Source organism: Bombyx mandarina, chromosome 07, assembly GCF_030267445.1.
Source record: "Bombyx mandarina strain Sakado chromosome 07, ASM3026744v2".
In the NCBI taxonomy this organism is placed as follows: domain Eukaryota; kingdom Metazoa; phylum Arthropoda; class Insecta; order Lepidoptera; family Bombycidae; genus Bombyx; species Bombyx mandarina.
In genome coordinates this window covers 3,466,476-3,481,239 of record NC_143214.1, presented here as the reverse complement: position 1 = coordinate 3,481,239, position 14,764 = coordinate 3,466,476, and the positions used below count along the sequence as shown (strand labels likewise).

The window sequence follows — 14,764 nt, the reverse complement described above, 5'->3', positions numbered from 1 at the left end:
TCAGTATAGTTAAAACGGCTGTCCCGCCCTTCCAACCGAAACACATTACTGCTTCACGGCAGAAATAGGCGGGGTGGTTGTACCTACCCGCGCGGATTCACAAGAGTCCTGCCACCAGTAATTACGCAAATTATAATTTTGCGGGTTCGATTTTTATTACACGATGTTATTCCTTCACCGTGGAAGTCAATCGTGAACATTTGTTGAGTACGTATTTCATTAGAAAAATTGGTACCCGCCTGGGGGATTCGAGCACTGTTGCATCGCTCAACACGAATGCACCGGACGTCTTTATCCTTTAGGCGACGACGACTTCAAAGCAATCGTTAAATTACTGATTTATCCTAATTTGTATATACTTTCAGATGTCCCTGAACCTCTTCGTCCTGATGCAGTGCAATGTGCATTACTACTGCTGCCCGAAGAGCACTTGGAGGCTTTACATTCGCTACTCATATTTCTTTCTGATGTGAGTCTTCATAATCTATATATATATATAAAAATGAATTGCTGTTCGTTAGTCTCGCTAAAACTCGAGAACGGCTGGACCGATTTGCCTAATTTTGGTCTTGAATTATTCGTGGAAGTCCAGAGAAGGTTTAGAGGGTAGATAAATATGAAAATGATCGGAATTAAACAAAAATAACAATTTTGTTTTTCCTTTGGTGTGTCCCCCGTCCGAGGGATTCCTTTTGTTTGTTTTAAGTTTATTTTATATAAAAGTTTAGGTCTTTTATTTATGGATTGAGGCACTACGAAGTCTGCTGGGTCAGTTAGTATTAGATATTTATATTTGTTTTTAGTTTCAGCTTAGTGTATTTTTATTAAAAATTGGTTTTTTTCTTATAGCATAAAAGTCAATCTTAACTATGTCAATGCCTATTTACGTTACCTATTTTTGTAGTATTCTCAACAATTAAAACAACTTCAATATTATACACGTAGCTTAACGATTTGTAAATGTCTTTACAGGTAGCCGAACATTCCGCGGTGAATCAAATGACAGCATCGAATTTGGCTGTTTGTCTGGCACCAACGTTACTGAGGCTGCATCACGCTCCACCGCAGACTGGGAGCACTAAAGAAGGGAATTCTAACAGGTAAAATCATCAAATACGATAATTTCCTGTAATATTTATGATGCTCATAGAAGAGAAACGATAACAAATTGCGTTATAAAATTTAATAATGTTAGATTAAATTTTTGCGCATAGAAAATGTATAAAATTTCAGAAATGTTTTCAAAAATAATTAATGACAATTATAATGATAATTTATTTATTTTTCTTTTAAAGGTATAATACAAATACAAATGGAAATTAACCTTATAATTTATTTTGTAAGCCTTTGAAAGAGCTGAAGTCGTACTAGGTTCAAAGACCTGTATTACTGATCTCCAGGCTCCCTCCTTCTTAAGAAAGATTAGGTTAGGTTAAGTCATGAACCGATGCTGCGGACTAGTGTTGAGAGATCTATCATTAATATCGTTGATAAATGCAGATTCCGTTATGTTATTGTTGATAAATTCAGATTCCGCGTTTCAACAGGATGGTGATAGAAAGCGTAGCGGATCAAAGGCAGATCAGCGAGAGCCGGGCAGCCCACGCTTGTTTACTGCTATTGATACAGAAACACATGCAATTATTTCTTGCTCCAGCTGACATGCTGGCCAGATGCAAATTCAACTACTTCGAAGAGAGTGTACCGGTATGAATTCATTATTAACACAATGTGTCCTGAAATATAAAATAGTCTCTCAAATCATGAATCATTACTCAACTTTTAAATCCCCCTGTAAAAACAAACACAAGAGGAGGCGAACAAAACTAAATTGCTTCATTGAATTCACGAAATTCGTTGATTCTCAGGTGTCATTAGAAGAATTGGGAGCTGATTTCAATCAAGACTGGAAAGGTTTTCAGCAGGCCTGCATCAAAGCTTTAATCAAAGAAGCCAAAGAAAAGTACGTATTGATCTTTAATAGATTTACGGTAAACAAAACTCGACTAACTCCAATATACTTTATTCTACTTATAGATATGTATAAATTTATTTTCCAACTGCCACTTCTTATAGATCTAACTTTTTTCATGCTTTTTAGAGTCTGTGGCCGCTCGGGAAAGAGGTGAGACATCGGTGTTAGAGCGTTTATCACTGACATTCGATCATCTTTAGAGAATTACTGCAGTTCTGATCTTGAATATAGCGCTTTATTTAGATGATATGCTGATAATTACTAGAGCATTTTTAACTTGTTCTGCTTTTACTAATGATATTAATAATGAACAGAATTGTAATGATTCTTTAAGATCAACTCTCACTTCATTCTCATTGTAGATGTTTCGTGGCCACTTAGCTGTGTAAAGTGTTTATCTATTTGTATTAAATTTGGTAATCTGTAACAATTTTTTGAAATGTTAAAACTTATTTGACAACGAACTAAATATATGAAATTAATAAAAAATCTAAACTTTACTTACTTTTAATTGATATTGATTGAATATGAATTTTGGACTAACTATAGTAGAATTATTTTGTCCGTGCAGTTTGGGTCATAAAACATAGCCCGGCTAGGGCGGTGAGCATGTTGCGCGGGCGCAACGCCATTATCGATAAAAACAAATGAGTCATCGAAGGCAGGTACACGGCGGCGGGGTGGTATACGAAGGGTAGTGAAACATTGTTATCTTATGAGTCACTTGTACTTACCTGCAAATTATAGTACATTATGTCGAAGAGAAATGTGTTTTTATGCATTCGTTCTCTGAATTTATTTAGTGACACAATGGCTACTCCTTTGTTTTGTATCAAAATGGCAGAATTTATTCAAAATAACACGTGTTGTTATCAACAATGTGTTAAAAATTTTCACTGAAATAAGAATAGATCCCGAAAAGTTTCAAAGTGTTAATTTCTGCCGTTCTCGTTAGCTTGCTACGGCGATTTGTGGTGTAAGTGTTCGATTAGTGATTTTTTCTTTCATTTTTATCACTAACCCACAAAATGTCAAAACTAAATACACTATCGATAACGCTTATCGACAACAATAATGCGCATCACTATGCCCGTCTATAAGGCTCGTGAGTGGAAGAGAGAGCGAAATACTCGCTTCACCGCTCCGATTTTTTATGACCCAAACTGCACGGACAAAACAATTCTGCCATAGTCAGTGCAAAAAACTTCTGGCAATTGACTATGATTGTGAACTTACAGAACAAGAGGATGGATGTCAGTTTCTGGTGCGGCGCCGCATGTGGAGCTCTGCTGTAAGAAAGTGGGAGACGGTCATCCACTCAGATTGTGGAGGGCGACTACAGACGTGGAAGCCCCGCCACAGGAGGTAGTTCAAAGGTTAGCTATTTCCGTCTATTCTGTCTGAATTTAATTAATTTAAATGAAGTGTTATAATATATTTACTTATTTAAATGTAGAATAGAAAATATTATCATGATAATAATATTATTATCAAACTTTATTTCAAAAGGTAGCTACGAGTATAGCAATTAATATATTTCCCTAGATGATGCTTGTCAACTTGAAGGTTATCAAATATGCAATAGGTCACTCTTAAGGATAATACCACCTATTGTAATTCTTGTGCTTAATGTTTTGCATTTCTTTTGTTTTTATTGCTATATTGGTATTTAGACATATTTTAAGCCTAACGGGATACATGCATATGGAATGCGAGTATTTTAAGTTTCATAGTTACACTACTTACAGAATACGCTGTATGCTATGAATCACGCTTTATATTATAAAATATATTTAAATTATAACTGTCCTTCTAGAATCCTCCGCGAGCGGCATATTTGGGATGACTCGCTGGTGAAGTGGAGGATTGCAGAAAAACTTGGTGCCAACGCCGAAGTGTTCCAATACGTATCGGCTTCTTGCATCAATCTCCCGCCGCGGGAGTACTGCGTTTTGCGGTGAGTTCAAGATTTTCGTCACTGTTCTTGTCGAACTTGTCGCCTGCGACGAAGGGCTCGGCGAGTAAACTAACCCATAGACACAGCCTACTGAGTTTATTACCGGATCTTCTCAGTGGGTCGCGTTCCCGATCCGGTGGTAGATTCTGAGAAGCACTGCTCTGCTTGTAGGGTTACTGTTAGCAACATCGTCAAGTTTGAGCCTCGTGAGCTCACCTATTTGTTAAGTTACGCTGGCATAGCCTCTCAAGGCTATCAATATATTTTTTTAAATATTTTGGTTTCAGTCTTTAAGACGCGATTTTGTATTGAATAATGAAAAAGCGGCCCACTTAATTATGAGCTGTCTCCGTCGCCAATGGACATGAATAATGCTAAGGGTACAACTAAGCTACCGATTACCACTTAAGAAAGCTTTTACAAAACATGTTGTACAACTTTTACAAAACAGCCGAGATTGCTTAGATGGGTGCACGAGTTCACAGCCCACCTGTTGCTAAGTGGTTACTGGAGTCCATAGACACCTACAGCGTAAATGCGTCACTCACCTTGATTTAAAAGTTCTAAGGTTTCAGTATAGTTACAACGGCTGCTCCACCCTTCAAACCGAAACGCATTACTGCTTCACGGCAGAAATAGGCTCAAAGGTTGAGGCTTCCGATGTAAAAGTAAACATTACTAACAACCTTCTCGAGGCGTCTGAAATCTTCAGTAATTAGGTACCTTATTATTTATCGTTTGTTGGCTTCAGGTCGTGGCAGCAAAGCAGTGGTGGGAGCGGCAGTGGGGGTGGGGGCGGGGGCGGGTGGTGCGCCGTGGCGGAGACGTCGGTGGCGCACGGCGCGGCGCCCGCGTGCGGCCCGCGCGGCGTGGTGCTCGCCTCCCGGTACCTCGCGCAGCCGGCCGGCAAGGGGCGCAGCCGCCTCGTGCACCTGGCCAGGGTCGACACCATGTGAGTATGCACGCAACGTTGATTCAATTTGGATTTGGAACTCATGGAGTCGGGCGGCGGCAGGAGCGTAGGCTCGAAGTCTCGATTTTAATAGAACGCCTGTCTACCTATAAACCAAAACGCATAATTTCTTCACAATAGAAATAAGAATCAAGGAACTGGTGGTAGGACCTCTTGTGAGTCCGCGCTGGTAGGTACTACTGCCCTGTGTATTTCTGCCGTGAATCAGTAATGTGTTTCGGTTTGAAGGGTGGGGCAGCCGTTGCAACTATACTGAGACCTTAGAACTTATATCTCAAGGTGAGTGGCGCATTTACGTTGTAAATGTCTATGGGCTCCAGTAACCACTTAACACCATTTGGGCTGTGACCTCGTCGACCCATCTAAACAATAAAAAAACAAAAAGAAGTCGCTCATGACAATGACCTGCAGAATTTGAACCCCGACATAGAATCATCGACACAAAAACACCAGACCTCATATCCTTCAAACGCTTCGAAGTTATTATCGGGTAATAACCCGACCGTTTATTGTATACCAATGGACCTCCCTTCAGAATCGTTTTGTGCTGTTTCAGATCTTATTCTGAATAAACAAACGGACATAGATTAAATTTAAAAACACGTGTTTTGATATTAGTAAATAGTAATACGTGCAATATGAGCTTGGATAAATTCTGTGTGTCCGAATTACGTCACATATATGTCACAATCTTATTGGTGGTAGGACGACTTGTGAGTCCGCACGGGTAGGTACCACCACCCTGCCTGTTTCTGCCGTGAAGCAGTGACGCGTTTCGGTTTGAAGGGTGGGGCAGCCGTTGTACTGCTAAAAAAAGTAAGAAGACCTTACAATTCATGCCTCAAGGTGGGTGGCGACATTTACGTTGTATGTAGATATTTATGGGCTCCGGTAACCACTTAACACCAGATGGACCGTGAGGTCGTCCAAACAACTAAGTAATAAAAAAAATTAAAAAATCATAACCTAAAAAAATAAGAATTCTAAATAAAAAGCGACTAAATTTAACGGAAGCTCAACAAATAACTATTCTTTTGCTGTATTACAAATTTAATATTTTATCATTGTAATTCTCAGGGGTCGAACGCCAGAATGGTACAACAAATGCTACGGGCACATCTGCGCCCTGTACTTGGCCAGGATTCGGGCCTCGTTCAAGCACAACACGGAAGGCCCGGAATCCAACGTATGATCCAAGCATTCCACTTAAGCCAACCCTGGCTTAAGTAGGCGTGGTGACGTCATCTGTGCGTGAAACGGACTCTAAGGTGAACGGAATAAGGTCGATAATTTCAATGGGGCCGCTATCGATATATATTTAAATAACAATAGCGTCGGACCTAGTACTGGTGTTAAATGTTATGTTTTAATTTTAAAATGTGTTGTACAAATTTTACCTAAAATACTTCTCAATGTATGTTCGTGAGTGTTTTAAATATTAAATTATCGATATTCGTGACCAAAAATTTTAATCGGTTATCCGATTGTTTTTAATCTCGTTACGATAAATGTTGATGTTATTCGCATATCGCATGCGTATATTTAATTCATCTCTTTGGGATTCAAGTTCGTATTAGGATTTAAGATTTAAAATGCATAATATTAGATTAAATTTATATATACATATATATCTAAACATTTAACTACCTCCATTTTAAATGTTTTGGATCCTTGTTATCCCGTGAAGGGAGCCACCAAAAAGCCTGAATTATTTGAGATATAATTAGTAAATTTAGTTGGAGAAACCCTATGGTGCGTTGTAAATATTTTATTAATGCAATATGTATTTCTATGTCTGAAAAGTATATCGTAGTGTTGATGTGGATGTATTTAATATCGACAAAAATAATTCATAGAATATAATAAACTCGAACCTTACTCATAATAGAATATGAAAAAAAAAAGAAAAAAATTTTTTTTTATCGATATTAAATACATTCATATCGACAACAGAATATAATAAATCTTTAAAAAAAAAACTATATGAAATAATAATATTTTACCATTAACATATGTAAAGTTATCGTTACATATCACTAGTCATATTTTATAAATAAAAACTTTAAAGTAATTCAATATTTAAATAAATGGATCACATTCAAACCGTACCTGTTGTGTGTTTAGGAATAATAGTGTTAAAGATACGTACATAGCTTCGTTGAAAATTATTAATAACTCTTCATTATGATTAAATACAGGCAACACTCAAGCACAGACTACAAAATCAATATGCAATGAGATTTTTTTCTAAAATGCGAGTGTCGCTTTATTTTTCATCATTGTTAACATATCGATCCGAGTTTTATCATAGTGCGGCTAGTTCTAGACGATAATTGTCATTGCACACAATAAACTCGCCTTTTTCGAGAGAGTCCTTGTGCTTAGTGCGAGTTTTTTAACATTCTCGATAGCGTAAAAGTTAGCTCATATTTGTATGGAATGGGATCGTTTGCCTACGTTTGCCGCTAGGGGCGCTGTTTCAACTGCATACAAAATTGGGTTAACTTTTACGCTATCGAGAAAGTTAAAAAACTCGCACTAAGCACAAGGTTGTGTTTAGAAAAAAAACGAAAAACTGGAAAATATTTTTCTTATTTAAAACATACTTTTGACTCTTTGTTTTCCGGGTTTTTTTTAACATTAACAAAGTTACAAAACATAAAATATAGTCTTATTGAATTTGAATTTTATTACTGGCTCCTGTTCTGACAGAGTAGTAAAGTAATTTCTGTGGTACCTACTCGGTCGTATTTTTAAGAATAATTATTATTGTTCTGAATCAAGAATATTGTGGAATCTCAATAATTTTCTTACATTGGGTCGAAATAATTACTATTTATTCCCGGAAAAAAAAAATTTAGTAAGTCGATCGCGTTGTAAAAAGTCTGATTGTAAATAGTTATTTAGCAATGTCTAGGTGTTATAAGCATCACAATTTTTAATAATAATATTAGCAATAACGTTTATTTGTGGAATGTTCTGGAATACTTCGAAGTTACATGTAATCAAGCGCTAAAACAAGATGATTTTTTTTAAATTCGAATAAAATTCTAACAAAGAATGCGGTCGTTGAAAATACAATTAAGACTATAATTTTAAATGTCAAATAACCCGGTTAAATAAAAAAGTTCTGTTATATTTTTATCGGTGTGTCTTTACCGGAGGAATTTGATAGGGTCAGTTAATTATATGACGTTAAGCCACAAAAATATCCTGAAAGCGCAGATCAAATATTTCTATCACGACACAACTCTAATAGCATTGTTATTCATGAATCGGGTCGCCTTCGCGCCAATATCTGGTAATATCGGGCCAATCTATAAAAAAATTCCGAATCTCTTAATAGTCATATGAAATTCTTCAAATACATTAATTCAAATCCTCATTGCTGGCCCGTATTATATTATAATTGTTGATAGGCTGTTGAATAGAGCAGCGAGAGACTACTAAATCGGGACCCTCTCTGGATCGAATCAGAATCTCTATAAAAGGTATTCGGATCATTCTAGATCATATCTCCTATCGCTTTCTTCTACATAATAAGAGAAAAATGATAAGTCCCACTTACACGTAGTACAGTTGCATCGCTTGCAATACTGACTAAGAAAAAAGAACTTTCTCGGCCATAAACACTTTTGTCGACGTTTGAAATTGCATGCAATAATCGCGTGACAACGTTCCAACTCTGGTTTCGTTTTATAGTAACGCAATAGTTGAGATACAAATAAAAAAAAAGTGGTCTTATTGTGTAACGAAAAATAACCAGCCAGTATCATAAATGATGAGAAAAGTATTATTTCAATTTTCTCTGAGATCTTTTTTCTTCATATCATTTATAAAAATTGTCAACAGCTATCTCTAAAGAAAATCAATAAGATTTTTCCCAGTATTTTCCGTAGATTAGTAATATATAAATATTAGTAATATATAATCATCGTCTTCAACTGGCGACGTAAAAACCTCATAAGATGACTACCGACTATGACCACAATAAAAGACAGGATTTTCTTCGAAGTTTTTCCCCCGAGAACATTCCACAGAGATTTTCCTCATAAAATAAACACTTCAAAGCCAAATATCGCGTTATGAAGATATTCTTGTAAATATTAATTGATATTATGATCTGTAATCTCAAATGGTTATTGTAAAATTAGTTACCTACTTTATCACAAGTTCTCGGTGCGTTTCTAGTATATAAATGTTATATGTATATATTATGTAGTTATACGCCTTAAGCAGCAACATACATGTTTGAGAGAGTTAGAGAAACAGCACAAAACAAATATACTTTTGCTTATATCAGATTACTATTGAGCCTGTCATTAACAATGGTCATAAATGTAATCGCCACGTTCATTGTCTCCATACTGTCGTTAAGAAAGAATTACCTTGGACAGGTTTACTACTGGGCAACATGCAATTATAATTTATAAAATATGTAACGGAGTCATTTTGAAAGCAATTTTAATTTGTGATAATTAAAAAAAAAAAATTTTTTTTCATGTCACTTAAAAAATAATATTTGGCGTTTGCTTAGCTAAACAAGATCTGATGAAAAAAAACATGTAATGTTGCTGTAAGTTGCATTTAAATAATAATATAATAATAAAACATCACATTATGATATATTATTATGTAATTTTATCTGTGACGTAGAGGAAAGGATAAGTAAATTTGCTAAAGTTCGTAAGTCCCTGATATATTCTAAAGTAATACATACATACAAATACCTATGAATGTTTGCAGCCCCTGCGTCATTGTAGTACAAAACTGATACTTACCTACGTAATATTAAATTCGTTATTTGTAATGTTAAACGGGGATTTTTGTCTAAGAAACATGTCACCTTTTGAACATGATTCAAGCGTTATCCTGTTTATAATATTCGAAATTCAATAATTGTATTCGTGTTATAATCTATAATATAAATGATATGGCTATCCTAAATTATTGACCCGTATTACACATGTTTCCAGTTTGTAACAATCATTCCAATTTCAGTATATTTCTATATTTATTACCGAGTTGAGGAATTATATAATATATATATAAAAATGTTTAACGTATTTTTGAAGTTAATCTTCTGCACTCTTATAAATTGTTAATGTTTTTATCGGATATAATTCTCTTCAGGGCATATTATGTAGCGTAAATGTGAAATAGCAGAAATATTCACCGTAAAATACTCTTTGTCGGTTAGTTATATTTGTGTAAAATAACTAACGCATTGTGATTTTATTCGATATGGAAAAATATATGGACCATATTTTACTGAATTAATTTTGTGTTTTTTTTCTCTCTCTAAAATCTTGATTAGCTAACAGTTAGCTTTACCCAAACTTTTCCCCGATTGGAAACGTTTTATTGCTTAGATAGGTGGACGAGCTCACAACCCACCTGGCGTTAAGTGGTTACTACTGACCATAGTATTCAACAACATAAATGCCACCACCCCCTTGAGACATGCTTTCTAAATCTCCTTATTGTAAGCGCAACAGCTGCATTTTCCTTCAAACCGAGAGGCAGTGATGCTTCACAGCAGAAATAGGCAGGGTTATTGGTGTTTCCGACGAGTTCGCGCTCACAAGATGTCCTACCACCAGTAATTAAGCAAACAATCTCTGCAGCCTTGATTTTTATCACACGAAGTTATTTCATCGTTATTTCTTTACTATCAGTCAAGTTTATAGGGGGTGCTCGAGAATGTTTAAAGATGTCTACGGAAGTATTGTAATACTAAAGATTTATTATAGCTGTTCTATTTGTTGCCTCTTTGATACAATCTTTGTTTACCCATATTATAAGTTTGCTTCTCATATCATAATTGGGCTAGACGAAAAACTTTTTTTTTTATGTATGAGAGATTACTGGTGGCCCAGAGGCCTTTCCAGTTTTACCAGGGCAGGTGAGCGAGCAAGGGCTAAGTCAGGAGGGCAGGGATTTGTTAGCAGCTACTCTAGCGCCTCCAAAGGAGACCTAACAACTCAAGAGTGATTGCTTCGCGAATGAATCTACTACCGGATCGGAATCGTGACCCGCTGAGAAGATCCGGCGAAAAACTAAGCGGGCTGATGTTTAGGTTAGGTTGCACGTCGAACTATTTGCCAAGTTCGATGAGTACAGTTACCGGGGCTCCTACTCCTAGTGTTAGAGCTAAAGGTGTCTAATGCAAGGGTTATTGGATCTGATGGACCCATAAGGACGTGTCTAGGGCGTCAACGGTGACTAGTTCCTGCATGATCAAGATACGAAAAACTCCGAAGTCTTTAGGTTTTCTTTCACTTTTCGTCTATGTTGTGGACCGAGCCTAAAAGCTGGTGAAGTATGCGAGACACTAATAAGGGGCGCTGTCCAGTCCAACACTAACTCTTCAAGAACAGATTTTTTTTTCATTTCAATCATTGGCCGCCTAAGAGGCTATTATAAGTACACACGGATCGGTAGGTGACTTCACGGGGCTCAAACCCGGAATGTTGCTAACACTAGCCCTAACAAGAGTAGTGCTTCGCAGAATCTACCACTGGATCGGAAACGCGACTCACTGAAAAGATCCGGCTAGAAACTCAGTGGGCTGTGTCTATGAGTTAATTCACTTCGTCGCAAGCGACGGATTCGACTAGAACGGTGACCGAGGGGCAACCTGAGAGAGTTTGCTAACACTGGTTCTAGCGCAGTGCGTCGCAGAATCTACCACCGGATCGCAACCTACTGAGAAGATCCGGCGAGAAACCGGGTTGTGGCTATGGGCTAGTCACATATCGAACTCTTTACTGCTTTAAATAGCTAGCTATACTAACGAGACTGGTAGATAATATAACATCAGTGCTTTAGACTCAGAATAAATCTTTGACACAATGTCTCAGGAGTTTATTTTTGATCTATTCCAGTTTTACGGCAGTTTCATATTACAAAATATGTTTATATTATGTTCATGCGTGCACAATGTGAGTTCGACGCAGTTAAAAACAATTTAAGAAGGTAAAAAAAGTGTAGTTTAGTCAGCCAAACTCAGTCGAATTAAAGAATATAAGGGAGGAAAAAAAAATTTTGAAAAATAATTAAATTGCTTGTTTATATGAAAAGTTTTGTGAATTAAAGGATTGCTAATAGAGTTTCGTGTTTTATTTGAATATCGAATTGTTATTGGGCTTTTAAAACAAGACCTATCTATGCTTTAATTACATTTAAGTTGAAATAAATGATATGGTTTTTAATAAAATAAAGGAGACTTCATAATTATTTTTGAATGAGGGAGTAAGAAAAGACAACAGAGAGCTTTAGGACAAGCAATCAATTTTTCGATCACATGGTGTATAGCTTTTTTAAGTAAGTATCCAGTCATGTGGGCTACGGCGGCAATCTACTTATGCGTCAAAAACTATGCTAGTATTTTACAAACCCTCCACTGCCATTAACCTCAACGGTATTTTTAATGGGTGAGAGTCAATACTCAGTCAATACAATAATTACCAACTAGACTTGGAAAGAACTTCAAAAATTGCATCATGCAGGTCTCGACCAATAGCGTTACGAAATTTCTAGGTGATCACTGTGATTGGCTGAAAAAGTTGTATGGCTGCTATTAGAAATACGTGTCGTTCCGTCGAACGCATAAGTTTCATTCATTTCAAAAAAATGTTTTCTATAAATAGTAAAGTTTTTACTTCTTTGTCACCGCAAAGGCGTAGAAGAATTTTTATATACATGTTGTACCTATGTTTTTTTTTAAATTAAATGCCGAATCAATGTGAATCAGTATTGGACAATTTATATTACGTACAACGTAACGTAATTCGCGCAAAATATAACGTCAATGTCACCTATCTAAAATCGTCACTCGTCAGTTTGCATTAAGATCTAAAGAGCGATGGATAACTCTTAGCGTAGAAGTTATTTAAATTATAGTGTAAATTTAAAATTTAAAAGCGCGAGATATGAATATAAATGAAAAAAAATTTTTTTCAATGTATGCCCGTTGAAAACATTTAACTTGTCTTTTTATCATTTTGCTTTCACACTTTCTATTAGAATTTAAGTGTTACTATTTCAATTATAAAAGCTGTTTGTGTTTGTATACAAAAATGGATAAGTTAAGAAACGAAACGAGCAGTTCCGAATCAAAAACAGAATCTAACAAGGAACCTTTCTGGGTATTTGGTTATGGTTCCCTCTGCTGGAATCCAGGGTTCGAATACCAGCAATCCTTGACTGGTTATGTAAAAGGTTTTTCAAGGAGATTCTGGCAAGGGAACACCACTCATCGTGGAACAGAAGATAAGGTAAGCTTAAAGTTCCTAATTCATCAGGTTTGAAATATAATTGAGACTGCTTAGAGTACGTCAAGTGCTATTAAAAGCCGAGGGATCCTACTGGAAAATTGAGTTTCAAGTTTGATTTTTATTTGTATTGAAAATAAACAGAAGTACCATTTTTGTATCTCCCACTAAATCATACCTTAGTCCTTACTACTGGACATCTGCAACAGAATAACTCTCAGCCAGCACCTTAATACCTATATTAAGATTATAAACAAAGTATTATGTGTATACAAAGTGATAAATGATTGAGTGTTGATCTAAATATTAAATTTAATATAAGAATCCAGATATATGTATGTATTTTATTATTAATGACAGGCCTTTGCTGTAAATAATATACTCAATAATAATAATAAACTGTCAATTATATACTCAATATTTCTAAAATTCAAAAGCTTAAAGGAGAAACCCCATTTTGGGCCTAAGCGTTACACGAATGGGATATGTACCAAAAAATTCGTCTATTTTGCTTGATTAACCTATTGAAATCTTAGCTTCATTGACAATGGCCAAGTGTAGAAAATAAGTTGAATTCAATTTTTTGTTTTAAACTATCTTTGTAAACATCTGCAACACTTATTTCAATATACGTAACTAGCTCCACAAACGTGCGGATTAGAATTAGAGCATCCATAAAATAGGATCGATTTAGTGGAAATCGAGTGTAAAAAATAATTAATACTCTTTTGTTTTAGGATAAATGACTGTTTTTATAGGTATTTTAATCAATGTAAATAGAGTATGGCCATCGAATCGTGACACAACTACTTACAATGGCGGCAATTCAAAATATCTACAACTGACAACATTAAATATAGCATGAAAGGGTAGTTTTGCATTTTTATATTAATGTGACTATGCCATAGAAAAACACAAATGTATCAAATCGTGTTATGTTATCTTTAATGTTGCCAACTGAAGGTATTTTGGATTGCCGCTATTTAGTTGTGCCATGATTCGCTGGCCAGACTATAAACTTAATCTCATTGAATAATGTAACGTAAAGCACCAAAATCTACTAACAAAAATCATTAAAAGAAATAAATAACTGTGCCATTTAGTTATGACACGAAATCATGTCGGCAACTGCGGCAATTCAAAATATTTTCAACTGGCAATCTTAAATATAACATGAAAAAGTCGATTTGGTACTTTGAGTTTTTCTATGGTGTAGTTACATTAATAATTTTACTGGTGGTAGGATCTCTTGTGAGTCCGCGCCTCCCGCCCGCCTATTTTTGCCGTAAAGCAGTAATTCGTTTCGGTTTGAAGGGCGGGGCAGCCGTTGTAACTATACTGAGACCTTAGTACTCATATCTCAAGGTGGGTGGCGGCATTTACGTTGTAGATGTCTATGGGCTCCAGTAACCACTTAACACTAGGTGGGCTGTGAGCTCGTCCACCCATCTATGCAATAAAAATGAATCCAAAAAGCTATTTACAAGGAAATTGTTATATTGAGTCTAAAGATACTTTGGATCTGTCTGCAAATTTTTTAAAATGATTCTATGTGTCCTGTTTACTATAGCAATTCTACTATA

The 14,764-nt window shown here is 35.8% G+C and overlaps 2 protein-coding genes across 6 annotated transcripts in view; both read left to right on the top strand.

Moving 5' to 3' along the window:
* Positions 1-10,185, top strand: part of cv-c (RhoGTPase activating protein) — a 334,600-nt gene extending 324,415 nt beyond the window's left edge. For 4 of the 5 annotated variants that reach the window (XM_089728608.1, XM_089728609.1, XM_089728610.1 and 1 more), the window contains 9 exons: positions 366-469; positions 973-1,100; positions 1,548-1,707; positions 1,869-1,963; positions 2,102-2,125; positions 3,214-3,351; positions 3,792-3,932; positions 4,684-4,884; positions 5,983-10,185. In XM_089728608.1, the coding sequence (XP_089584734.1) occupies positions 366-469; positions 973-1,100; positions 1,548-1,707; positions 1,869-1,963; positions 2,102-2,125; positions 3,214-3,351; positions 3,792-3,932; positions 4,684-4,884; positions 5,983-6,097 (1,106 nt within the window). In that variant the 3' untranslated portion in view covers positions 6,098-10,185. The remainder of the gene's footprint in view (positions 1-365; positions 470-972; positions 1,101-1,547; positions 1,708-1,868; positions 1,964-2,101; positions 2,126-3,213; positions 3,352-3,791; positions 3,933-4,683; positions 4,885-5,982) is intronic. The other variant, XM_028172057.2, reaches the window with a different exon arrangement.
* Positions 10,186-12,702: 2,517 nt separating this feature from the next.
* The window catches only part of LOC114241211 (putative glutathione-specific gamma-glutamylcyclotransferase 2), a 33,090-nt gene continuing 31,028 nt past the window's right edge, over positions 12,703-14,764 (top strand). Inside the window, exon 1 of the mRNA XM_028171994.2 lies at positions 12,703-13,184. Coding sequence (XP_028027795.2) covers positions 12,987-13,184 — 198 coding nt within the window. The 5' untranslated portion in view covers positions 12,703-12,986. The remainder of the gene's footprint in view (positions 13,185-14,764) is intronic.